Source organism: Bos grunniens, chromosome 3 (genome assembly GCF_055505025.1).
Source record: "Bos grunniens cultivar Pamir isolate PY7600 chromosome 3, Bosgru_T2T1.0, whole genome shotgun sequence".
Taxonomy (NCBI): domain Eukaryota; kingdom Metazoa; phylum Chordata; class Mammalia; order Artiodactyla; family Bovidae; genus Bos; species Bos grunniens.
Genome location: NC_141167.1, coordinates 9036474 through 9061297, shown reverse-complemented (window position 1 = coordinate 9061297; position 24824 = coordinate 9036474). Strand labels below are relative to the sequence as shown.

At 47.5% G+C, this 24824-nt stretch overlaps 1 protein-coding gene and 1 pseudogene across 8 annotated transcripts; both read right to left on the bottom strand.

The window, feature by feature from the left end:
• Window positions 1–1640: 1640 nt before the first annotated feature.
• On the bottom strand, window positions 1641–18202 carry ZSCAN20 (zinc finger and SCAN domain containing 20). 8 transcript variants are annotated; one of them, XM_086377995.1, is made up of 8 exons: window positions 17637–18202; window positions 12166–12681; window positions 9604–9790; window positions 9104–9180; window positions 8744–8828; window positions 6506–7189; window positions 3603–4031; window positions 1641–3052 (listed from the first exon to the last, which is right to left on the bottom strand). In XM_086377995.1, exons 1-8 carry the CDS (start codon window positions 17883–17885, stop codon window positions 1818–1820), a joined length of 3462 nt encoding a protein of 1153 aa, XP_086234121.1. In that variant the 5' UTR covers window positions 17886–18202; the 3' UTR covers window positions 1641–1817. The 8 variants fall into 8 exon arrangements, with proteins under 8 accessions (XP_086234121.1, XP_086234131.1, XP_086234163.1 ...); XM_086378005.1 differs by having other exon boundaries at window positions 3603–4028; XM_086378037.1 differs by having other exon boundaries at window positions 17641–17836.
• A 4909-nt stretch (window positions 18203–23111) lies between these two features.
• LOC147374950 (toll-like receptor 12) lies at window positions 23112–24132 on the bottom strand (annotated as a pseudogene).
• Between the last annotated feature and the right edge of the window lie 692 nt (window positions 24133–24824).

Genomic DNA, 24824 nt, shown 5'->3' with positions numbered 1-24824 from the left:
AGGTAAGCCAGGAAGAAGGGAACAGGTAGTGACTGAGGTGAGCTGGTTCTTGGGAAACTGAGAAAGGGGCTAAGGAATGATCGGCGTCTCCCCAGCTGCCTCACATGTGAACAGAATTCCATTCCCCAAAGGTCCCTCACATCTACTATCTAATTTAATAGCATTTCCCAGGTTCATGAACAGCCAGAGTAGGCATGGCAGCAAAGTATCAATAGGTGGGTGTTAGAAGGAACCTCCTTCAAAATGCTTTGCAAACCATAGTCCTTGGCTAACATTTTAAAACACTCCTAAGGAGAAAGCCTGGAGGTCAAAGTGCTGAGAACTGAAAACCATCCTGTGTGAAACTTTCTGACAAAGCCTGCTGCTGTGGGAGGCAGCTCTTTAAGGGCAACATTTAGAAAGCGCCGCGTAGGCCTGGGATGAGGTGGCTCAGAGTGAAAGTGCACCACGAGCCTGGAATCAAGATCAGTGTTCAAAGTCCCCTCCACAGCGCTCCACACCCACTGACTTCTTTTACTCTCCTCTGCCTCAGCCTTGGCACAAAGCTTCTTCCGTGCCAAGAGGGAGGGGGCCGGGGGCAAACACACAGGGGTGAGAAAGCACTGGCCAGGAAGCCCGGGTTTCTTATGGTTTAACCTACAATCGAGCCGAGTCTAACAGGAAGCAGGGATGATCTCCTGAGAAAAAGGGAAGTTCTTAAAAATCCCATTTACTTAGCCCAGATAGTATCCCAGGGGAAGAGACGTTCCTTTGACTACGTTACTTTTCCCAATCTCAACTCACCTCTCTCTCTCACCCATATTATTGTGAAGATGGACAGTCTTATCGAGTGCTTCAGTAAGAGCTCAGCCTTGCTCAAAGCACACTGCCGGTTCTGAACATCCCCAGTCCTTCAATCGGTTAGGATTCTCTATGTCCATATTTGTTAAAAATTGAATTCGTAGGGAATTTTAACTGAAAACATGGTCTACAAAGTGCTTTGGCACCTGAGTTACCTGCCCCAATGGGAAAGGGGACTCAGTGTAGTAGTGAGAGCACCTCAGGCCCCAGAGGCAGATGTGGCCGAATCCTGTCTCTGCCATTTTCAGATATGTGACCCAAGCAAGTCACTCTTCTCTTCTGGGAAATGAGAGAAATATTAGTACCTCCTGGGGCAGCTGTGAGTAGATGAGAAGATGTATATAAAGTGCTTAGCTCAGAGCCTACTGAAAAGCTCAGGGAACACTGGCTACTTTTTTGCTACTATTAATAATGATCTACTAAGGATGTCACAGTTGTTCCTATCCTTTGATAAGCTCACCCCCTGCTCTAGGTCACTGATTCTCAATTATGTCCCCTCTCACCAGAGGGTCTCAAAATTCTCCCAGGTTGTTATGCCCCAGTGGAAAACTGCCACGGGTGAGAATTTTCCAATGTACACGGATGAGGCATGTGTACCCGGGGACAGTGTGAAGGCACGGGAAGGTCTCAAATCACTGCTCAGGGCCAACAATTTACCTCTAATCTCCTTAGTTACCAGTCTGGCTCCAAGACTGATAAAGCTCTCACATGACAGCAAATATAAGGACAGCCTGAGGATTATGTGGGGTTTTTTTCTGCAGGAGAAAAACACATTATACTTAAAAGAAAGTGCCTTCAAATCTGGATCCTAAGTGTTTGTAATTCACTTCCAAATTACCTCGATGGTACCATGAATAACCTCCCTGGGTACACACCAAGCTTAAAAATTGGGACAGTTTCTTTCTAGCATACATCTTAGGATCTTGGAAGATTTCGATATAGCTTTCTCTCTCTTTTGCTGTTGGGGGCAGTGTTTCCTATGAGGCCTTCCCTCCTGCATGGGTTCTCCGGTGGGCACTGAAGTGGGAGCTGTTGTTGAAATCTTTGCCACACTCTGTACACTTGTAGGGTTTCTCCCCAGTGTGGATTCGCTGGTGAATAATGAGACTGGAGCTCTGGTTGAAGCATTTCCCACACTCTCTGCACTTATAAGGCTTTTCTCCCGTGTGGATCCTCTGGTGGGTAATGAGGTTGGAACGGTCACGGAAGAACTTTCCACACTCGAGGCATTTGTAGGGCTTCTCTCCCGTGTGCACCCTCTGGTGTGTGATGAGCTTGGAACGCTCCCCAAAGCATTTCCCACAGTCCATGCACTCGTACGGCTTCTCCCCAGTGTGGGTCCGCTGGTGGTTGGCCAGCGTGGAGCTCTTACTGAAGCTTTTCCCACACTCAGCACACTCATATGGTTTCTCTCCCGTATGGATTCTTTGGTGACTGATGAGGGCGGAACTTTTAGAGAAGCTTCTTCCACATTCAGAACACTGATACAGTTTTTCCCCTGCATGGGTGCTTTGTGGTCCAGGCGAATTCGCATTCTTACTGGCACTGTGAGGTTGCTCAGGATTTGTCCCCTCGGTGGAGTTCCTCCAGTGAGCACTGAAAGACGGGTTCTGGCCAGAGTTTTCCCCAGGCTCACGACAGTGGTCAGAATTTCCTCCCAAGTGGATTCCCTGATGTTTCAGGAGGTCTGAGCTCTGGCTAAAGCTTTCCCAACATTCTTCACATTTATAGGGCTTTACTTTCATGTGCGTTCTCTGGTGGGTGATAAGATTGGAGAGGTCGCTGAAGCTTTTCCCACATTCAAGGCATTCGTAGGGCTTCTCTCCAGTGTGGATTCTCTGATGGGTGTTGAAGTTGGAGCGGTCACTAAAGCTTTTCCCGCACTCGAGGCATTTGTAGGGCTTCTCACCTGTGTGTATCCGCTGGTGGGTGGTTAACTGTGAATTCTGGCTGAAGGTTTTCACGCACATGTCACACTTGTAGGGCTTCTCTGCGAGGTACAGGCCTTGGTGGTCGATGAGCTTTTCCAAGTCCTCTTCAGAAGAACACTCTTCCCACTGTCCTTTACCTTCATTTTCATTTTCACTGTCTTCCCCCCAGTCGTGAGGGTAGCAATCATCCCCAGCAGTGCATTTTGATAAGGCTCTGGGCAAATTGCAAAAAAGGTCCTGCTCTGGAATCTGGTCTTCATCCTCACACCTCATCTCAAAACCTGGAGAACGGATAGAAATGCGATCATTAGTTAGTACCCATTTATACATCTGGATCTTGCACCTTGTGAATTTGGCTAACCTGAATTTGTACTTGTGTCTCACATCTCACATCTTATAAATGTTTTGGTGCACACATGCATTTCTTACTTGTTAAACTTAGGAACAGAGTCTGAGACATGCTTTACTCCACCAAGGGAACCACTGAGCCCAGCCCAAGCAGCCAGCTGGCAAGTCTCCTTAGCCAACCACCCTATTCCACTGCTGAACAAGGAACACCTCCTGCTCCTGTATATTCAGTCTGGCCTGTGTCACATCAGACTGAAAGAACTCTATAACTGCCCAGATGGATCCAAGTAAAACTCTAGACCAACTGCTTTTTTCATCTGGGGAATTACGCTAAGCCAGAGACTGGATAATCTCAGGAAAACACAAATCCTTTTCTTATTCAATTCCATTCTTTTTCAGTTCAAAGAAAAGATAATGAGCCTGGCTCCCACACTCTCTGCACACTTGCAGATTTTGTGGACAATCTAATTACTAAAAACTTACCAGTGTCTGAGGTTTTAGGACTTGGGGTTGGAGGTCTGATGACATCTTCACCTGCCATCTCATCCCAAGCCTCCTGGCTGACAACCTCGGTACTGCTCTGATCAGAAGTAGGGAGACCTGCTGCCTCCCCGCCGGTCCCCATGTCTCTAACCGCAGTCCTAGCCCTCATCAGCGAGTCCAGCTCCTCATAGAAGGGGCAGGTCCCAGGTGGGTGGCTGCTCTTGGCTTTTCGGTAGCTTCGAAGGAGGTTTTTGAATCTGTAGCGACACTGCTCCAGGGTCCTCAGGAAGCCCTGTGCACACAGCCGCTCTGCAATGGCCCGGTACACCTGGCTGTTCTGGTGACAGGTGCGAAGCTTCTCAGAGAATGGGGACTCACTGAGAATGGTCAGGAAGGCCTTGGTCTCCTCGTAGCCCCAGTGCACACCTGCTGTCAGGAGTGAAGAGTTCAGAATTGAGAGACTTGATGAGATTTGCCTAGGTCATCAGGGATCAGGGTCACCTGCTCTGCTAAACACCTAGAACACAGGCACTTTGGAGATTACCCAGGTGCCTAGGGCACCAGCAAACAGTATACCCTTGTTTCTTGAAAGGCTATGCCAGGGCTTCCCACCCCCACCTCCTTCTAAGAGAGTCTATTAATACTTAAGTGTCTTGGGACTTCCCTGGCAGTCCAGTGGTTAAGACTCTACACTTCCAATGCAGGGGGTGCAGGTTCAATCCCTGGTCAGGGAACTAAGATCCCACATGCCGTGGGGCATGGCCAGAAGTAAAAAATAAATAAATAATAAATATTTAAGAGTCTTGGCTAAAGGGGAGGACTTAAGGAGCTGTGTTATACCAGGTGACCAGCCCCCTGGCTTCAGCTGACTGTATCAAGGAAAGGCCTATAACCAAGATACAGGAGACTCTCTGTATCTCCACATCCATTCAATACACGTCCTCTACTTGCTTTATAAATTTCCTTTTTAACAAACTGAGAATCCCTTCAGATAACGTTGTAAGAGAATCCAACTGAGGATGCCCCTTCCTCTTTTGTGGAAGAAGGAAAAGGAGGTGATCTATTTTCAGTGCTTCTGCAGGTAAAGGATGCAGCCAGGGAAGCGACATGGTGGAGGGAAACCCACCTAGGAGTACAGGCAGGAGCCCTGAGCTCTGATTCTTGTGTGTCCTTAGAGATGACACTTCATAGCCTGGCCTTCTGGGTTTCCACTTTTGTAGTGACTGGGTATTTCCTCAATATACGCTGTTCAAGTATACACTGTCCTGATTTCCGCTATACCAATGAAATACTTCACTCAATATCTTTCTTTACCTATATTTACTACTTGTGAAATCACAGGCTGATGTGCTCATACACATAAAATTAAAAAGTTCACTCATGTTAACACTTATGATCATCCCCATACTACCATTAATACCGTCTGAGAAACACTGAATTAGCTCTTTAAGGTCCCGTAAGGTTTTAAGTGTTTGCTTCTTTTTTGCACAGTGAAGGAAATCATCGACAAAATGAAAAGACAACCTACTGAATGGGAGAAAATATCTGCCAACGATATGACCAATAAGGGATTACTATCTAACATATATGAACACCTCATACATCAATAAAAGCAAATAACTCAGGTTAAGAAATGAGTAGAAAACTACTGAGCCCGCATCTGCAACTACTAAAGCCCACACACCTAGAGCCTGTGCTCTGAGACAAGGGAAGCCATTGCAGCGAGAAGCCCAAGCAAAGCAACTAGAATAGACCCGTCCGCCACAACGAGAGAAAGCCCGGGCACAGCAAGGAAGACCCAGCGCAGCCAGAAATAAGAAGTAAGAAAAAAAGAGAAGAACTGAATAGACATTTTTCTAAAGAAGAAATGCAGATGACCAACACATGAAAAGACACTCAGATATTGCTCATCATCAGGGAAATACAAATCAAAGCAATAAGAGACATCACCTCAAAACTGTCAGAATGGCTGGTATCAAAAGTCTACAAATAACAAATGTTGGTGAGGATGTGACAAAAGAGACTCCTTGTACCTTGTTAGTGGGAATGTAAACTGATGCAGCTACTGTGGAAAACAGTATGAAGGTGTCTCAAAGAACTAAAAATAAAGCTACCAAGTGACTCAGCAATCCCACTGCTGGGTATATTTACAAAAAAAACCAGAAACACTAATTTGCAAAGATTCATGCACCCCAATGTTCATAACAACACTATTTACAATTGTGAAGGCATGGAAATGACCTAAGTGTTCATCAACAGATGAACGGATAAAGAAGGTGTGGTGTGTGTGTATATATACCTATATATATTTATATATAATAGAATACTACTCAGCCATAAAAAAGAACAAAACTTTGCCATTTGCGGCAACATGGACGGACCTGGAGGACATTACGATAGGTGAAATAAGTCAGACAGAGAAAGATAAATATTGCATAATATCACTTACGTGTGGAATCTAAAAAACACAATAGACTAGTGAACATAACAAAAGGGCAAACTCACAGGTATAGAGAACAAACTGGTAGTTACCCAGTGGCGAGTGGGAAGGGGGATATAGGGGTAAGAAGTAGGAGGCACAAACTGTTGGGTGTAAGACAGGCTCAAACTCTCAGGTGTTGTACAACATGGGTAACAGAGCCAATAATTTTTCAATAACTGTAAATGGAAAGTAACCTTGAAAAACTGTATCAAAATTAAAAAAAAAAAAAGTTTTTAAGTATTTGCTTCTCTAAGGAAACTCAGACAAGGAGAACTGACCACAGGAGAGAGAATCAGAGCTTGAGGTTGACCTTGCTCCAGCAGCATCGATCCAGACTGGCAGTCTGTGTCCTGAACTACAGCAGAGGTTTGGTTGGTAGGAGGTTTGGAATCTGAATCCAACTAAGCCCCAAAGTTCTTACCAATACGACTCTGGAGCAGAGCTGGGCCCCCTGGGATCCCAGGCCCCTGGATGGACTCGGTGGCCAGGTCATCACCATTACAGTCGTCTGCCGTTTCCTCTGGCTCCCAGCCCCCTTCTTCCTGCTCATCCACCTCCATGTCACTGTCCCCTAGCCGGGGGAGAGCCACAGTCTCTCCTGGGCCGTCCGAGGCTCTCATGGCTGTCCGAGCCCTAACCAGGGCCTCCAGCTCCTCATAGAAGGGGCAGGTCCCCGGCGGGTGGCTGCTCTTGGCTTTCCGGTAATTCCGCAGCAGGTTCTTGACCCTGTAGCGACACTGCTCCAGCGTCCGTAGGAAGCCCCGTGCCCTCAGCCGTTCTGCGATGGCTCGGTACACCTGGCGGTTCTGGTGACAAGTCCGGAGCTTTTCAGAAAAAGGCGACTCGCTCAAAATTGCCAGGAAAGTCTTGGTCTCCTCGTAGCTCCAGTGCACACCCGACACTTTCACATCCTCCACGGGCGCCGGGCATCGTTCTTCCCAGGTCTTGCAATCCCTCCAGGCCAATGCCTGAGCTGGTTTAGTTTGCTCAGGATCCAAGCTGTAATCTGCAGAGTTCTTTTTTCCAGAATTTACAAGTCTTGGACCCCAAAACTCTGGTCCCTGCTCTTGCTGGGCAATGGCGGTTGGTTTTGAAACCGGAACTCCTATACAAAAGAAAGAAGATCCATGATTAAGTAGAAACGATCTGTCGAGCAAAGTATTTTGTCTAAAAAGTCGTTTACACATCATTTGACTCCAAGAAACTAATGAGAAATTTCCACGCTAATCCCTTAAAAGGACTGAAAGGAAAGGTTACCTCACTAGAGGTAACCGCCCCAGAAATATACTGACTTGCCTGCTTTGTTTATTTGCTTTTTGGTTGGTGTGATAAAATACATCCTACAAAAGAGGGGCTGTTACTGGTCCACAGACGGGCACATACTCTAAATTAAGACCAATCAGAAAAAACTTCATGGCTGGAAGGAAGGCTGTGTGTGTACATGTGTGTCTGATTTGAGTTTCTCTTAGCTAGAAACTTGAGGTCTCAAATGCCACTGGCACCTACCTTTTGCACCTACACAAAATAGTCTTAACACAAAGCTAAGACAAAGGCTGGCGAGGGCGAGAGAAAGAAAAAACCCAGGTCTGCTGGGTGGTACTGCCAAGCCAATCTGTACTGCGGTTGGAGCATGCCCTCCTCTGGACATCCAATACTGTGGATGTCAAAACAGTTAGCCAGATTTAAAGGACAAGTGTCCCAAGAGCTCCTGACCCCAACAAATAGGAAGCCTTTAATTAAAATAAATATTTGAAGAAAACCAGATGAAAGAGTTTAGAGCTAAAAGAGGCTTAAGGATTATCTAGTTCAGCATTTCCCAAAGGTTGTTCTTTGAAGACTATTTTCCCCAGAAATCACTGTAAAAAAAAAAGGGGGGGGCACGCTTTTCATCATGTGTAAAAAGGACACACTGCCCAGCAAGTAGCCAACAGCTCCTAGTGTCTCACTTTACTGCCCAGAGTCAGACTTGGCACTGACTCTCTACCTGATTCTGCTCTCGTGTCTCACTCCCCTCTCACTGATCTTATACTCCACCAGGAAATGTTCATTATGGCTTGACTTCCCGTGAAGATGTGCCTACAGAGAAAGCGTCTGTGCTGGTCATAGGGGCTGCAAGGATTTTGAGCCCTGTGATATTTCTTTGGCATTGTGATTTAAATGCATCAATCTCCTGGGCTTAGTTCACTTGACTCTGCTATGAGAGATGGACCCTGTTTGATGCTGAAAAGACTGGGTTTCTTTTTTTTTTATCCTAAAAAAATAAAAAACATGAATCCGCCACGGGTGTACATGTGATCCCCATCCTGAACCTTCCTCCCACCTCCCTCCCCATCCTATCCCTCTGGGTCATCCCAGTCGGGTTTCTTCTGGACCAGCAGGCTGGGCGCAGCCCCAAGACAGGGGTGAGTACTGAGGATATGAGGATAATGAGCCCTGAGCAGGCAGGCTCTTGGCAGCCAGCCTGCCAGCCCAGAAATCCACTCCCCACACCCCTGCCCTGCGGCCACCATGCTGGCCACAGAGAGCATGTCTTCTCGCCGGGTCTGAAATTCCAGAGACTTCTCAGAGCTACGAGTCTTAGGGAGTGAGGAAACGCACCATGGGAACTGAGTGTACCCAAACCCAACCATATCTTATCCAGAGAGCACAATTTCGTTACCCAGGGACAAGCCGTTCCCACAGTTGTCTCCTGGGGGGTCCGTGCAGAATTCCTTCTCGGCGTGTCTGTCGGGACCCAGGGCTTCCTGTGGAACATACAACAGAGGACCTCAAATGTCACTGACCTTTGAAAACAGCCTGGGAATCCCGCCAGGCCCCAGGAAGGATAATGGACACAGCAATAGCCTGTGTGAGGCCAGTCAGCAGCCTCAGCTCGCCCCAGGAGAGGCCCAGTACACAGGGCAGGAAGGGTGGAGAACTAGCACCCTGTACCCGACGGGGGCCACAAAGAAAGGAGAGGAGCTGGGGTCAGGGCACAGGAGAAGTCACGACAGGAAAGGAGGAGCAAACGGTAGCTTACCTGAGACTCCACGGTCACCTCCCAATCTCCGACGCTCCCCGTCTTTGGGAGAGCAGGGACTCGGGGAGTGAGGACAGCTGAGAAGGAAAAAGCATCTCTGAAACCCAAGTTCTGGTTCCCAAAAAAATCACCTCGCTCTCAGGTCCGGCTTTCCTAAAGCCCTGCTTGGATCACACTGAGACTGCCACTGTAGCTAATGTGGATTCCTGCCTTCACTTTCCTTTGAGAGTTTCTGGCTGCTAAGCTGCCCCAGGAGAGATGTCAGCCCTGAACTCCTACACTCACCAACCGGCCCCAGGCCCAGCTGGAACCTGCTACAGGACTCAGTGACAGTGAGGCCTGCTAACACCAGTGGGAGTTCCATCTTCTTACTTCGCAGGGTATCCATCGGACACGATTCTATCCCTTGCATTGAATTCTGCACATCCCTCCTGGGGGATTCTACCTTACCCCCACCCCTAAGCCCTCTTCCCAGATGTTCCCTGACTCTTGGTACTCACCACTCTCTTTCAAGGGCTGTGGCACCATCTTGGTGTCTAGATTCTTGGGAAGGTCAGGACACGAGTTCTTCACCCACTGCTTCTGGGACTGTTCCTCGGGCCAGTGATCTGCTGGCTGCACCTGGCAGCCCTGAGATTCCTTCGTTGTCTTTAAGGACCTCGTATCCTCTACACACAGTTCCAGTTCCTACACACAGATGGCCAAAATTCCCAAGCATAAGTTCAATAACTGGTAGGGTAGGGCATGTTCTTTACAGTTACAACTGTGGTTCAGATGTTAACAGGCTCTTAGAAAACAAAAAAACAAACCAAAGATGGCTTAAAGTATGACAAAGTCATCAGACTGACTTCAGTAACAATCCAGACTGACTTCAGTAACTTACACCACCAAAGCGGGACTGTCTGCTCAACTTTTTCCATAGGTACTTTCAACACTCACATGGTTCAAAAACAGAAAACATACAGAGATGTAATTAGTGAAAATACCCCAAACTCCACCTGTCTCCATGCCACCTGTCCAGTATCTTCCCCAACTCCTCACCATACATAACCACTGTTCTTCTGCAGCCTTTCAGAGTTTCTTTATATACAAGCAACCATATAAATATATATTATTTTTCCCCATTTTGACATAAAAGGTAGCAACTATTATACAATGCCTTGAACCTTATTTTTTTTATCCAAGATAATATTCACCTTTATCAAACTTTATTAATGAGTTTGCCAAAAACTCACTCCAAAAACCTTTTGGCCAATCTGAAAACTCAAATCCACTCTCACAGAGAGGAATTTTATCTCTGAGAAAATATATTAGGATGGGTTGTGATCATCAAAAGCTATTCCCAATGAGGAGACCCACCAATGTTCTGTGACATTCATAGAGAGAAAACACCTGCTTGTCAATGTTTTAAGAAAACAGTAACTTTGTGTTCAAGATAAAAATAACTTTGTTATAGTTACAATCTTATAATCCACAGAAGTGCTAGGGACTAGAAAGTGAAAAGTGTGAAGTCGCTTAGTCCTGTTCGACTTTTTGCGACCCCATAGACTGTAGGGATCTAGACCCAACAATAATTTTAGAAAGAAGCAGATTCAAGTGCCTATGAGGAGGCAAAAAATCAGGAGGATATTGACTGGGGCAAGGGTGAATTAAGAATTCATCAAATATGGTTCATAGATGCAATGGAATACTACTCGGTCATAAAAAAAAAGAACAAAATAATGCCATCTGCAGCAACATGGATGCATCTAAGTATTATCACACTAAGTGAAGTTAAGTCAGAAAGGGAAAAACATATACCGCACAATATCACTTATATGTGGAATCCAAAATATGACGCAAATGAACCTATCTGTAAAACAGAAAGATTCCCAGAAACAAAACGGAAGCAGCAAGGTTACCTTGAGATGAAGGTTTTGGTTGGCTGGCTCAGGCCACAGTGGCCTGAAGGACCTGTTCTACAAGTACCAGCTTCAAAGCGGGATTCAAAATTTGTTGTCATAAAGGAAATGGCAACCCACTCCAGTGTTCTTGCCTGGAGAACCCCAGGGACAGGGGAGCCTGGTGGGCTGCCGTCTATGGGGTCGCACAGAATCGGACACGACTGAAGCGACTTAGCAGCAGCAGCAGCAGCAAAATTATAAATTATTTTCATGGGCTTTCAGGGTCTCTTGAAAATTATTGAAACTGTGAATGTTAAATCCACAATACTTTCACGACCCTTATCTCAGCTCTACCCTTTCTATGAATCTGGACAGGTTACTTACCTGAGTCTGTTGAACTATCTGAAAATGGCCATGTCAGCAGTACCTACCTTACGGGGTACCTTACTGGGCAGCTGGGTTGATTAGATAAGGAATACGCACAGAAAGCTTAGAACAGTGTCTGAGGCACAGTGAGTGCTCAATAAATGTCAGTTAATATCATTTGAGCCTCATGACTCAGAGGTATTTCAATTCCCGTGGTTTGCAGGTACAGCATATGCCATATAGTAGAAAGAACAATGAACTTGGAACCCAGGATCTGGGTTCAGGCTCTGGTTCATACTGACTGAGCCTCGTGAGCCACCTGTCTTCGGGGGCCTTGGTTTAATCCGTAAGATGAGGACAATGATGCTATTTCTGTCAACCTACATTCCTGCTGTAAACTAAAGAGATCACATACTTAAAAAAGATTCTAAGTATAAAACACAATACAAATTAATGTACTGTGACTATCTGCTGGGAGGCAGCTTAGAGCAATGGTTACAGATGCTGAGCATAGACTCAGACTGCCTGAATTCAAATCCTGCCTCTCTAGAGGCCAGTGACCTTGATCCAATGACCTTTCTTCATTTTCCTCATGGGTAAAACTAGGATAAACAGTACTGGCATCATTTAACTGCTGATGGACGAAATGAGTGGATACATGGAAAGCACTTAGAACAGTGCCCAGGGTATTGCAGTGTTCAGCACACATCGGATGACTGATGACATCACTACTGTGGTTTTGGCCATCATCCCCCTGGTAGCAGCCCCACTGCCTCCCGGCCTGCCCCTTGGAGAGCAGGCTCTTTGCCTTACCCGCTGCCCCGCGGCCCGCGCCTCTCGGTGCCAATCCTCCACGAGGGCCACCGCCTCCTCGCCGCTCTCAGGGTGGCGGGCCTGGACCCAGGCCTGGGCCTCCCGGGGCAAGATGGTCAAGAACTGCTCCAGCACCAGAAGCTCCAGGATCTGCTCTTTGAGGCGGATCTCCGGCCTCAGCCAGTGACAGCAGAGTGCCCAGAGCTGGCTGAAGGCCTCGTGGGGCCCTGCCGCCTCCCTGTACTGGAACTGCCTGAAGCGCTGGCGGGAAGCCTCGGGGCCAGGGACGCGATCGCGGTCCTTCTTGGGCTGGGAGACTGGGGTCCAGGAGTCCTCTTCCAGCTTCACAATCACAAGTTCTTCAGGCTCTTGTTGCGGGGAGGCCCGGGCTTCTAGGGCTACGGCCATTGTCTCTCCTGGACGTCTCCCTTCAGCTGGGCTCTCCATGTCCAACGTCTTCCTGCATCTGTAGTGTGTCCTCAAGGGGCTCTCGGGAGAGGAAAGGCCCCCCCTGCTCTGAAGGCAGAAAGACAGGGGACAGTATGAACAAGAGGATTAGGAGCCTCACCTTCCCTACTCCCCGCCCCCCAGCCCCCCACAAAACCTTCCACTGCTTTGCATGGGGCAGGGCTACTAAGAGATGCCCTCTCCCATAAGCAGGAAAGTTAGCCCACAGTCTGCCCCCGAAACCAGCAGCCAGCGACCTCAGGGGAAGACCACACAGTCCAAAATCCTCCGGGACACCCTAAATGTCTTAGCTGGGCATCCCGGCTGCCGTGCTTGGTCCCCGCCCAGCCTTCCTCCCGCCACACGTGTCCCAACTCCAGCCTCGCCTCCAGCTAGGTTCCAAATGTCACCCCCCCTCCATAAGGTCTTTCTTCCTGGGCCATAAGCTTTCCTCTCTGGGTGCTCTCTTTGCAAAATCCCTCACTCTACACTGCCCCTTGGTCATCCCACACATTTGCCATTTTTCACCACTTCTAAACTGATAACTCCCAAAACTCCCTCCATCCAGGACCTGTCTCCAGACCCCAAAGTCCAACCACCTACAAGGCATTTCCATCTGACTCTCATAAGCACCTCCAACTCAAATTTAGTCAAAAACTAAATTCATCATTTTCCCCTGCAAACCTGTTTCCCTTCTGGAACTCTCTATCAAGCAAAGGCACCACCTTTCAATAAGGTACCCATGCCAGAAATGCGGTTATCATCTTTTTCCAAGATCCCCCACATCCATTCATTACCAAGCTGGGTCTACTTGGAGTTCTCAGCACTTCCAGACAGACAGTGAGTGGCTAGAAGAGGACTCATGACCACCCGGCAGCCTCCTGCTTGTCCCTCAGCTACCAGCTCAAAGTCCCCTCATCTGTTAAGAGTTTCTTGACACATTCTTGTCATGCCCAGCCCCCTTCCCTGCTCTCCAAAAGTCAACTCCCCTCATCCTGTGTTCCCAAAGCACTTGGCAAGTACTTCTAACACAGGTGTTACCTGACACTATCGTAGTTACCTGTTCTTACGTCTGACAGTCCATCCGACTGTATTGCTGGGGCCACTACTGAACCTTACCCATTTCTGTATCCACAGTGCCCAACCTACGTCTGATAAATAGCAGGACCACTGGAAGCTTTGCCTTTTATTAAAATGGTAAACCAAGTACATCAAAAATCTACTGGGCTATGGAAGGTACATAATTTATATTGAGCTAAAGAATTAACCTTTCATGAAATTTCTCTTCTTTCAAGCTTTTTTAATATGGGCCATTTTTATAGTCTTTTATTGAATTTGTTACTATATTGTTTCTGTTTTATGTTTTTGGTTTTTTGGTGTTTTCCTTTTGGCTGTGAGGCATGTGGGATCTCAGCTCCCTGACCAGGGATTGAACTCGCAATCCCTGCATTGGAATATGAAGTCCCAACCACTGGATCAACAGGGAAGTCACTAAATTTCTTTTTTAACCACAGCCTTAAACATGCACTAGTCCAAACACATTTGCATCACTGTCTCACATGAAGACTAATTCACTAAGTCATATGCACAGTCCCACTACGAACCCTGCACTATATTGAGATCTGGAGCCCCAACTGTGACTATGACAGTCTCCACCTTCATCACAGTTACTATCTACTGAGAGAGAGAGTTGACAAGCAAGCAAAGCATACGCTCCTGCACAGAGCAAACATTAACAAAAACAGGCATTTAGCAGTCCCACCAGACCCAAAGAGTCTGATAATACGTATTTTTCTTCTGGGAAGATTTGAAAGTTGCAAAGGTTAGTTTTGAACAAAATCTGAAAGATTTTTCTGCTACTCTCTTAGATACGAAGAGCAGTCTAGCCACAGAGGGAGGTCAACACAGTTAGCAAAGCAGCCTTCCCGCAGAGTGGAGAGGAAAAAAGGACATGGGCCCTCCTCAGTCCTGAGACTACCAGAAATATCGGGGTCTCACGGGGGTCAGTGACCTCAAAGGGCATCCATTTTATGAGTGCCCAAGGGGTGCCAGGCTTGGTGCAAAGTGTTCTACATTCATGATCTCACTGAATCTTCCAGGCAAGCAGCTGAAGGGCCATTAATGTTGAGTTGCCTTATACTGATCTGTAAGTTCCACACTTTACTTACAAACACCAGAAAGAGAATGAAAGGACGTAATTTACAGCACGCAACCAGTTCCATTCACTATGTGTCTATTCCCGAGCACGTGGTGATGATACTCATGACACTGCTGGTCCCCAGGGTGGCTGAGCTGCCCCAAGCCTCCCTCTCCACTGAGTGAGCAGAGTGTCTTTCATACAGTGTGGTCCCTAAACACAAGCTAACTCTTTCATCTAACGTTCAACCAAGAAAACCTGGCTGTGATATTAGCTTACTGAGAGACAGCATGTTGGCTACGAATTGGCTCCCTGACAAAGGATTTTCAAGCTGACTGTGATTTTTGGCTAAATATGATTTTCACCTTCTGTGCTGACTTTACTATATAATTATCCTTGTAACGTATAATTTCACAACATCCCCAATTTACATATAAGGAACTGAGTTTCTCTAAAGATCCATGTGAGGCTCCACAACCACCAAGTGGCAGAGTTGAGATCTAAGCCCAGGTTCCTTTTCTCCTGTCACTTCTCCTAACCATTCCACAGCTTAGCCAGTCACCCAAACCCCTGAGAAGACGGTATGGAGAGTGGAGAGAACATGAAGACAGGAGTGAGCAGATCGGGGGTACCAGCTCCACTCCTGCCTTTTACCAACTGCATGACTTTGGGCAGGTCACATGGCCTTGGCAGCCATCTACCCAAACTGCAGTAGCCAGACTCATCAGGTGCCCCAGGCTCCCCAACTAGTAAGAGGGTGCACAGCAAAGGACAGGAAGACTAGAATCAGCAGCTGCAAATGTAAATGGCATGGGGTCAGGCAATGTAAATGAGTACATGGATGGAGTACGGACTGCAGCCAACTTCAGAGCACCAGAATACAACTGGCCCAGTGTTCACAGAGGAGCCAGAACTCTGGATTCCTAAATGTTGGCAACCAACTCAGAACTGTTTCAAACACTATGAGGATTAACTAGAGCATAATGATAGGCTTCATTTAGCATGGTCTGTTACCCTGCCACCTTTCAGCTAAATGATCTCAAAGGTCTCTTCTTAGACTTAGAAAGGGTACAGAGTCCCTCAGCAATGAAGGAGGTGTCATCAGAGCCAGGCTCCCTTTATAAACCCAGGGAAGCAGGGAGGCATCCCAGCTCCCTGAGTGTGCACACAGACATGGGGAATGGCGTCGTCCCAGTGAATGGCAGGCTGCAAGAGAAGATGTGCCCCAGTTTCCTGGGAAAGGCCAAGACTAGTCTGTGACCTCCAAAGGGAAAGAAACTGGGAGTTCCCGAAGTCTATCAAGCTCACTCGGCTGATTGTCCAGGCTACTGCTTAGAGCAGCCCGAGCTTACACGTAAGGACTTAAACCAGGGACAGCAAACAGGTTTCATTTAAAGCACCAACTACAGTCAACTGTGCTAAGGACTCTGCACCCCATGTGAACATGTACTGTGACCAGTGAGTTGTGACGGCCAGACACAGGAGGCGGAGAAGGAGCACGCATTCTGTGCATTTGCCACCTCTGGTTTAAAGTCCCACAGGCACTGACTCAGCTGCCAGCAAAGACAACCCTGACAGAAGACTAAAGTGCACAGAGAAATCCACTAGAAGTAGCAGTCTTCAAGCCTGGTACAGCAATGCTCACCCTGGACAGTCTTTATTTATACATTCATCAAGCATTTACTGATTTACTTGATTACTTGATTTACATTAAGTACTTACTACTGTGGGCTGGGCAGTGGGGAAATGGAGGTGATGCAGAAACTGTTCCTGTCCTGAAGATACTCACAGCAACAGAAAACTCACCGATAATTATGATCAAATGTGGTAAATGCAATAAAAGAGGTCTGTGAGAGCTGGGGTGAGGGGGTGACTTAAATGAAGAAAGTAACATTTGATTTGGTTCTAGAAAAAAAAAAAAAAAGACTGAGTCTCTGAGCAGAGATTGGGGGGAATGTGTATTCTGAGCAGAGAGAACAGCATGTATAATGGTGGAAAACCAAACAGCCTCCCCAGGATATGGTGATAACCTTGCCAGCACGAAGACTAGGATGGAAAAGGAGTTCATGAAGGGTCTTGAATGTCAGGCTATTATCTGGACTTAATTCCATAGATGATGGGAGTTAATGAAGGTTTTTAAGTAGAAAGCCTAATCTGATTTGTGGGTTCAACAGATCACAGCAGCTACAACATGTCTGTCCAACCTGTGAAGGTGAAAAAGTGTAGGTTTCAACAAAATCCCTGACAAGGAAATACTCAAGATACATTAAGGAAATTAAAAGATCTGAAAATCCCTGGATGTGGAAGAATGCAAGGGGAATCAGAGGGCACCTGGGTAAAGAGGATGTTGGCACGTTCACTTCCATCAGGCAGAAGGAAAGAGGTGTAGGTTGAGCCCAGAGCACAAGAGCCATCCCCACCCTCTGGGTTCCAGAGATCATGACCATCAGAGAAAGTGTATGGAGGTATCAAATGTTTGTTTTTGATGAGCAGGTAGAGGCTCGAACACTATCTTTAAGGTCAGGCTTCAAGCTCAGGCCCTTTTCCCTCACTTCTTGCCAGGGCCCCAGAACCCTCTCTTCTTCCCTATGAGGTCTCTAGACCCTTCCACCTTCAGAACCTCTCCCGACTCCTCACCTACAGAGCTTTCTAAGAATCTCCTCACTGCCAGGGCCTTCTACCTCCCTCCTTATCCCCGACCCCTCTATGACCCTTTCCATCTCCGGACGCTTCATCCTCTGACCGGCCCTCATCCCCCACCCCCCATAAAAGCCTCTTTCTCCCGTCTCACCTTTCCCCGACCCCCTGTGATAACCACCACGTCCTAAGTCTCCTCCAGCCCAGAGCCTTGAGTCTCAGCTGCCCCCGCCCAGCCACCCGGACTCACCCACCAAGACACCCACTTCACAACAGGGCGGAAGTGCTCCAGGACTCGCGCAGGGAATGCTGGGACGCGGAGTCCGAACAGCGCCACCCCGTGAATGGCGCTTCTGTGACTACAACTCCCAGAAGGAACCGCGCGAGCGCCAGAGTGTGGCCCCGCCCCCTCCTCGCTTGCGGTCTTGCAGGTGTAGTCAGCCAATAGATGCACCATCTCCTCCGGCACCGGAACAAATCGGAAGAGATTATTACGCATGGGGGCGGGGTCTGTTGTGATCCCGGTCCTTTCCACAGGCTCTGGAATAACGGCACCGCCCAGGGGGCGGGCATTCAAGCCGAAGGAGCGGAGTCTATTGAAGCTCAGAGCAAGAGCGGGTGGCTGGGGGTATATTAAAGCAGAAACAATAAGAAATAAGGAGAGAGGGTGACTAGAGGTGACCCACCTGGAGGGCGGGAGAGAGTTGGACAATGGTAGGTTCAATTTCCAGTTCACAGTTAAGCTGCGTGTCTTTGGCTCAATTGTGAATCTCGCTGTCTTCACCTGTGAAGTGAAGATAATAAAAGCATCTGTGTCGCTGAGTTTTTGTGAGACTTACTGGGATAATACACGTAAAACGATTAACTCAGAACAGGGGTCTTAATAATACACAGAGAATATTAGCTATTATCATGTAAATAGTGGGGAGCTTGGCACTTCGTGCGTGCTGGAAGAGAGTTAATTGTTATCAGAGTAATAATCACCAGAATAATTTTAATATAAATGCAGTTGCTTTGCTCCCTTATGAATACTTTGGAGTAAGAGCAATCTAACATGGGTTTGAGAATGTGGGTTTTGTAGTCAGACATGGATCCAAATCCCAGCCCAGTGACTTCACAGCTATGTGGCCTTGAACGAATGACTGCGTCTCTTTTGGCTTCAGGTTTTTAGTAGGTAAAATGCAGGCGATAGAACCTACATTGCAGGGTATTGTGAAGATAGATGAAATAATGCAGGGAAAGCAAGGTCTCTGAAGTCAAACTGCTTGTGTCTGACATTTCTTATTTTCATATGCAGGATGTAGTTGGTTTCACTAGTTGTGAAACCTGGGGCAAATTACTTAACCTCTTTATGCCTCAGTTTTCTTACCTATAAAATTGGAATTACAATAGTGTCATCTACCTGCTAGGAATAAATGGGGAAAATATGTAAAGAGCTTGTCACCTCTGGTAAAGGAGTTTAATAATAACTGCATGCGTGCTAAGTGACTTCAGTCGTACCTGACTCTTTGCAACCCCATGGACTGTAGCCTGCCAGGCTCCTCTGTCCATGGAATTCTCCAGGCAAGAATACTGGAGTGGGTTGCCATGCTGTCCTCCAGGGGATCTTCCTGACCCAGGGACTGAACCCGCATCTCTTACATCTCCTGCATTGGCAGGCGAGTTCTTTACCATTAGCGCTGAGGTAGGAGATAGACAGTCTCCAGGTTGGACATTTACCATTAGCCAGCCTCCTCTTTGGATTTCCAGAGGTAAGAGATAGGCGGGCTCCAGTTGAGAAATTTACAAGCAGCCCCCCATTTGCTCTCGGAAATGGAAGTAACAGCAGAAACAGGGTGAAGAGCCAGTCTTCATCACTTGTTAACACCTCAAGGGAATAATCATGGCAAGGAGGAAGAGAGGCAAAGACCCTTCCGAGTAAAAGATAAGGGAGACACTACACAAGTGCAGAAAGGATCCTTGGAGTCAAAAGTCAGAGGACTTTTCCAGGACTCATTCCAGGCCACAGTGAACCTTGCTCCTGCCAGAAGCCTTCACTTTGAGATCCATCTTGGCTGATGGGTGCATCAGCTGTAGAGAAAGAAACCAGATAACTGGCCTGAAGGAGGACAAGACCCGGAAGAACTGCATTATATAAATGACTTACCCGCCTCTTTAAGGCGCTCCTCACTAGGGGGAACACCCACACCCTTACTCCCTGGGTGTGCATCTCTGCCTTGCTTCTATCTCAACTAAACAAATTGTTTCTCTATGTGCTCTCCCACTTGTTCTGCTATGTCTCTGATACTAAACTTTGTACCTGCGTTTACAGTTTCTGCCTCTGTGATAAATGCATTTTTCTCTGAGGGCAAAGATCCAGGCAAGATTAGCTTCTAGCCTCTAGCCCTTGCTAGGCTAGGATTCCTAGTTTTCATCCAGGCTGCTGCTGCTAAGTCGCTTCAGTCATGTCTGACTCTGTGCGACCCCATAGACGGCAGCCCACCAGGCTCCCCGGTCCCTGGGATTCTCCAGGCAAGAACACTGGAGTGGGTTGCCATTTCCTTCTCCAATGCATGAAAGTGAAAAGTGAAAGTGACATCCAGGCCACCCAGGTTCAATTCCTGGGCAGGGAATTAAGATCTCGCTTCATGCCCCTGTTCTCTGCTGCCTCGCCGAGATCAGTGCCACCTGGGAAGCCCTGATAATAATTAGCTATTATTATTTTTACTGATAGGTATGAGACTTAGGGGAAATCGACAGTACCTGGCATATGGCGCGTGCTCAACACATGTTAGCTGTTTTTAAGATTATGGAAAAAATCTATATTTTAATTTTAAGGACCCAGTTCAAAGCTCTTCTCCTCTGTGAAATACGTTCTAGCTCATTTATAGTAATAATTCATGTGATTTTACTCAGTGAATCCAACAGCAACCTACAAGCACTCCTTGTTGAAACCTCACCACAACCCTGAGAGGTGGGTTTTATTCCAATTTAAAAGGAGGAAATGAGGGCTTAGACAGATGATGTGATCTGCTCAAGATCACATAGCTAATATGAGCTGGGATTTGAACTTCAGGGCGTTTGACTCCAGAGGTTTCTTCTCGGCCCCACACTGCATAAGAAAAATTGAATGAGGAGAGAGACAGTGAAGCCGTGTGAGGGGCTAGGAGAGCTGAAGACATTTGACACTCAGAGTGTGAGGCTCTGAAGCTGGAAAGGTGGCTTTGCAAGGGTCAGGTAAGGACATCCTCCTCAGGATCACCTCCCTGAAGAGGAGGAATGGAGAGGAGGCTGCAAAGAGAGAATGACACCATTAGGACACAAGAGGGCGCCCTTCACCCTAAATCCAGCCTGGAATTGTTCCTTGATTATCCCTTAGCCTTTGTCTAATTAATGCCTGGCATTTTACAGGAGAGGAAAGCTAAGGCCCCAAGAGGACAAGTGCCCTGCCCAGTGTTGTATGGAAATAAACAACAGAGCCTGAACTAGATCCCAGTTCTCTGCTCCAACATCCACCAACATTTTTTTCTGTCCACAATTATCTATCAAGACCCTTTGTGTATGGGGCAATAACAAGGCTCTAAAGATGCAGAGATGAATTAGACCTAGTCCCTATCCTCAGAGCCTGATCTCTAACTTGCCCAATCAAGTGTTCTGTTAGGAAATTAGCAATGTTTCCTATTAGCAAAACATTTGTGAGCACACGCTCCCAACATATGTGTATTTATCTACTTATAAGTGACACACATGTTATCAGTATATAATTAAATGAAAAGCTTTTTATTGAACATTTAGAATGCATTATTAGATCCTGATCTCAGTGCTGCTTTATACATATTAAGTCACTTAGCCTCTCAAAACCCTTCGAGGGAGGGTCTAATACTATACAATATTACTAAAGCCGTATGGCTAAAATTCAGGCAGTCTAGCTTCAGAATAAAGTGAAATTTAAAAAAGATAGATCCTACATATAGTACATAGAACTCTGCTCAATGTTATGTAGCAGTTTGGATAGGAGGGGAGTTTGGGGGAGAATGAATGGATGGATGTGTATGTATGACTGAATCCCTTTGCTATCCACCTGAAACTATCACCACATTGTTAATCGACTATCTTTTTATAAAATAAAAAGGTTTTATTTTTAAAAAGTCACATTAAGCTTGCTTCCTCCTGCTGCTCTCTGCTGTCTGACACAATAAGTCTTAAGACTTATTCTGAAGTCTTCAACCTAGAAAAAGTTGAGTTCAGTCACTCAGTTGTGTCCAGTTCTTTGTGACCCCATGGACTTCAGCACACCAGGAACTTAGAAGAAGGTCCTCACCAAATCCAACCATGCTGGCACCCTGATCTTGGTTGGACTTCCAGCCTCCAGAACTGTGAGAAATAAATTTCTGTTTATAGCCAAAAAAATAAAACAGAAAGTTTTTTAATGATACTTATGATTATTTCTTCCCTTGTTGCAAAATGGTGATAATATTTTCTTCTTTCTCAAATTCAGGTATGTGAGAATATAAAGTCAGGTTTATAATAGACATTAAATATCCAATAACAAGGGGATGAATAAATAAAATATAGAACATTTATATGATGAAGGACTGTGGAGTAATTAATTAGGCTTGACCTAAGTCTATAATGTCTTGACACGTATAGATCAAAAAGAAATAGAAGTTTTAACACTTTCTTCCAAAGCTCCAGTGGCTCACCTTGTGCACCCTCCTTTGAAGACCACTGCTCAAGAGGTTCCCAGACCAGTGAGGGCAGTGTGATCAGTGCTTGGAGAAAAGGAAATGCAGGAAATTGTGGGAACCCAGAGGCAGCAGCTTATCCACATTGGGAGATCAAGATGACTTCCAGTTATGGCTGAACTAAATCTTAAAGGATACTTATAGATTACTCTGGGGCTTCCCTGATGGTTCAGACAGTAAAGAATCTGCCTGCAATTATGGAGACCCAGGGTTCAATCCCAGGGTCGGGAAAATCCCCTGGAGAAGGGAATGACTATCCACTCCAGTATTCTTGCTTGGAGAATTCCTTGGACACAGGAGCCTGGGGGGCTGTGGTCCACGGGGTTGCAAGAGGCTGACTGGACTGAGCAACTAACACGTTTACTTTCCTCCCCAGAGGAAAGAAATTGGAGGAAAGAGTGTTCTTGAATGAAGGAACAGCATAACTACAAGCTGTTTAGCACGGCTGGAGCCCAGAGTGTCAAGGGGGCGGGTCCCCCTCCCAGTGTTGCTGTGAGGCTCAAAAATGATAGAAGTGACTGTGCCTTCATGTTCGTGTGGAGGGAACAGGCCATCAGTCTGCTGCCTCTTGGGCAGCATCCTAGCCTTTTGGTTCTCAGCTGCCAATTCCTCTATAACCCAGATGGCAAAGGGGACCCATTTGCCCCGTGAAGATCGAGTTGAACTTGGCCTGGACCCCACTCCACAGCTTATGAGTGCTCAGAGCCCTCCTTCCTTCCCATACTCTCCATCAGTCCCCAACGTTAGTTTCTTTCTCGGCTATGGTTTCCATGACCGTAGCCCCTTTGCTCTCTGCCTCATGCGGGTTTCCATCAAAAAGAAAACATCCAGTTAAGCCAAGAATTTCATGGCTTTAATAGATTTACTGAGGATTTGGAGATGTCGAGATCATATCACATACAGCACCTGCCATCTCCCAAATCTCCTGATGGCGCCTTCTCAAAGCTTGTGTCCTCTAACCCATGGGCAGATCCTCCCTGCACACACAGCACCCTGGCCTCTCACCAGAAGTCAAGGTCAGTGTCAAGCACCCACACATATCCACGACCTCCCTGCGAGGCTGACTTGCTTTTCCTCTTCCCATCCTCCAACACACATGCTCCCACTCTAGCCCAGCCCGGGCTCCCCATGCTGCTCCCCAGCCAAGCCCAGAGCTCATCCTTTCTTTCATCTGCCTTGGGCCACCACGCAGCAGTCTCCTCCGTGGAGCAGCCTGGCCAGCCTATGGCCGCAGGGGAGCTGGTGGCAGAAGACAGACGTGCTCCAGGAAGACCAGCAATAGCCCCGGGGATTGGGGGCTGCCAGCAGGAGGGAGGCTGCCAGGAGGAGCTCCAGGCAGTAGTGTGGGTATGCAGGGCCTGGCAACTCATAGAATGTGACCTGGCTCCCTGCCATGCTCTCTGCCAACTTGTCAGCCACATCCTTGTCTGGCTCAAAATCCTCCACCAGGGAGGCTCAGCCCCTAGCCCATCAGAGGGCAGCCCTCCAGGGTAAGCAGCAGGTCCCAATCACCCAGCTCTGGTCTTGCCTGCTGTGGGACACAAACACATCATAAAGGAGCCTCTTGCCCTCACCCCTCCAACTTCTCAGACCCTGAAGCCAGCCCCTAGGCCTAGAGATGGAGTTCCTGGTTTCCTGTAAAGGGCAAAGAGAGGAGCAGAAGCAGCAGACAGACCTGCCCAAAAAGGAGTTCCAAGTCCAAAGTCTTGGGGCAGTAACTCCAGAGAAAGGGGAAAACAGGATTCTTGGAGTAGTCCCCAGCTTCTCACTGGTGTGATACTATATGCATGTGTGTTTGGGCAGACCACTCAAGCCAGGGCCCCAGGCATTGGCACACCAGCAAGCCAAGGACACACTCAGAATACACATGTACTGGGCCACCTGGGGACTTTGCTCTTGGAGGCTGTCACCTAGCTCGAGGCCTGTCTCCCAGTCTAGCATTAAGACCTGGAGACTGCCCAAGCCCTGGACAGTGTCTCCAACCCCACTTTGACCAGAAGCAGCACCTTGAGCCTCACCCATCAGCTCCTCAAGCCACACTGGGTGGGGCCTGCAGCTTCTGCTCCTGTAGGCTAGCCAGTCCTGAGATGCAGCAGGCCTGGGGCTATGTCTATCCTCCCTTAACCTGTGGGAGCTGCCAGAGAAAATGACTGGGGGTGTCCTGGGACCAGAGGGCCTGAAGCTATCCCCAAGCAGGGAGAGTTGACAAAGGGCAAGGAAGACCTTGGTGACCATCCAGGCCCCCAGCTGCAGTCCCCAGCCTGTTATAATCAAGATCTGCCAAGACTGGAAAGATATTAGAAGCCAGCTTCCCAGGCTTTCTGCCTGAGACCACGTGAAACTCCAAGCTAGTCAAGCTCATGGGCAGGGAAAACAGAACCCCAGAAGGACCAGAGAGGGGCTGCAGGATCAAGGTGTGCAGATGTGCTGGATGCTGGACCCTAGAAGCCCCAGTTGGGCTCAGCAACATTCAGATATTCAGCAGGTTTAGGGTAGTCAGTGTAGGCAGCAGAGCCAACGAGCCCTCACCAGAAAGTGTTAGTAGCTCAGTCATGTCCGACTCTTTATAACCCCATGGACTGTAGCTCACCAGGCTCCTCTGTCCATGGGATTCTCCAGGCAAGAACACTGGAGTGGATTGCCACACCACTCCCTTCTCCAGGAGATCTTCCTGACCAGGGATCGAACCCAGGTCTCCTGGGTTGCAGACAGAT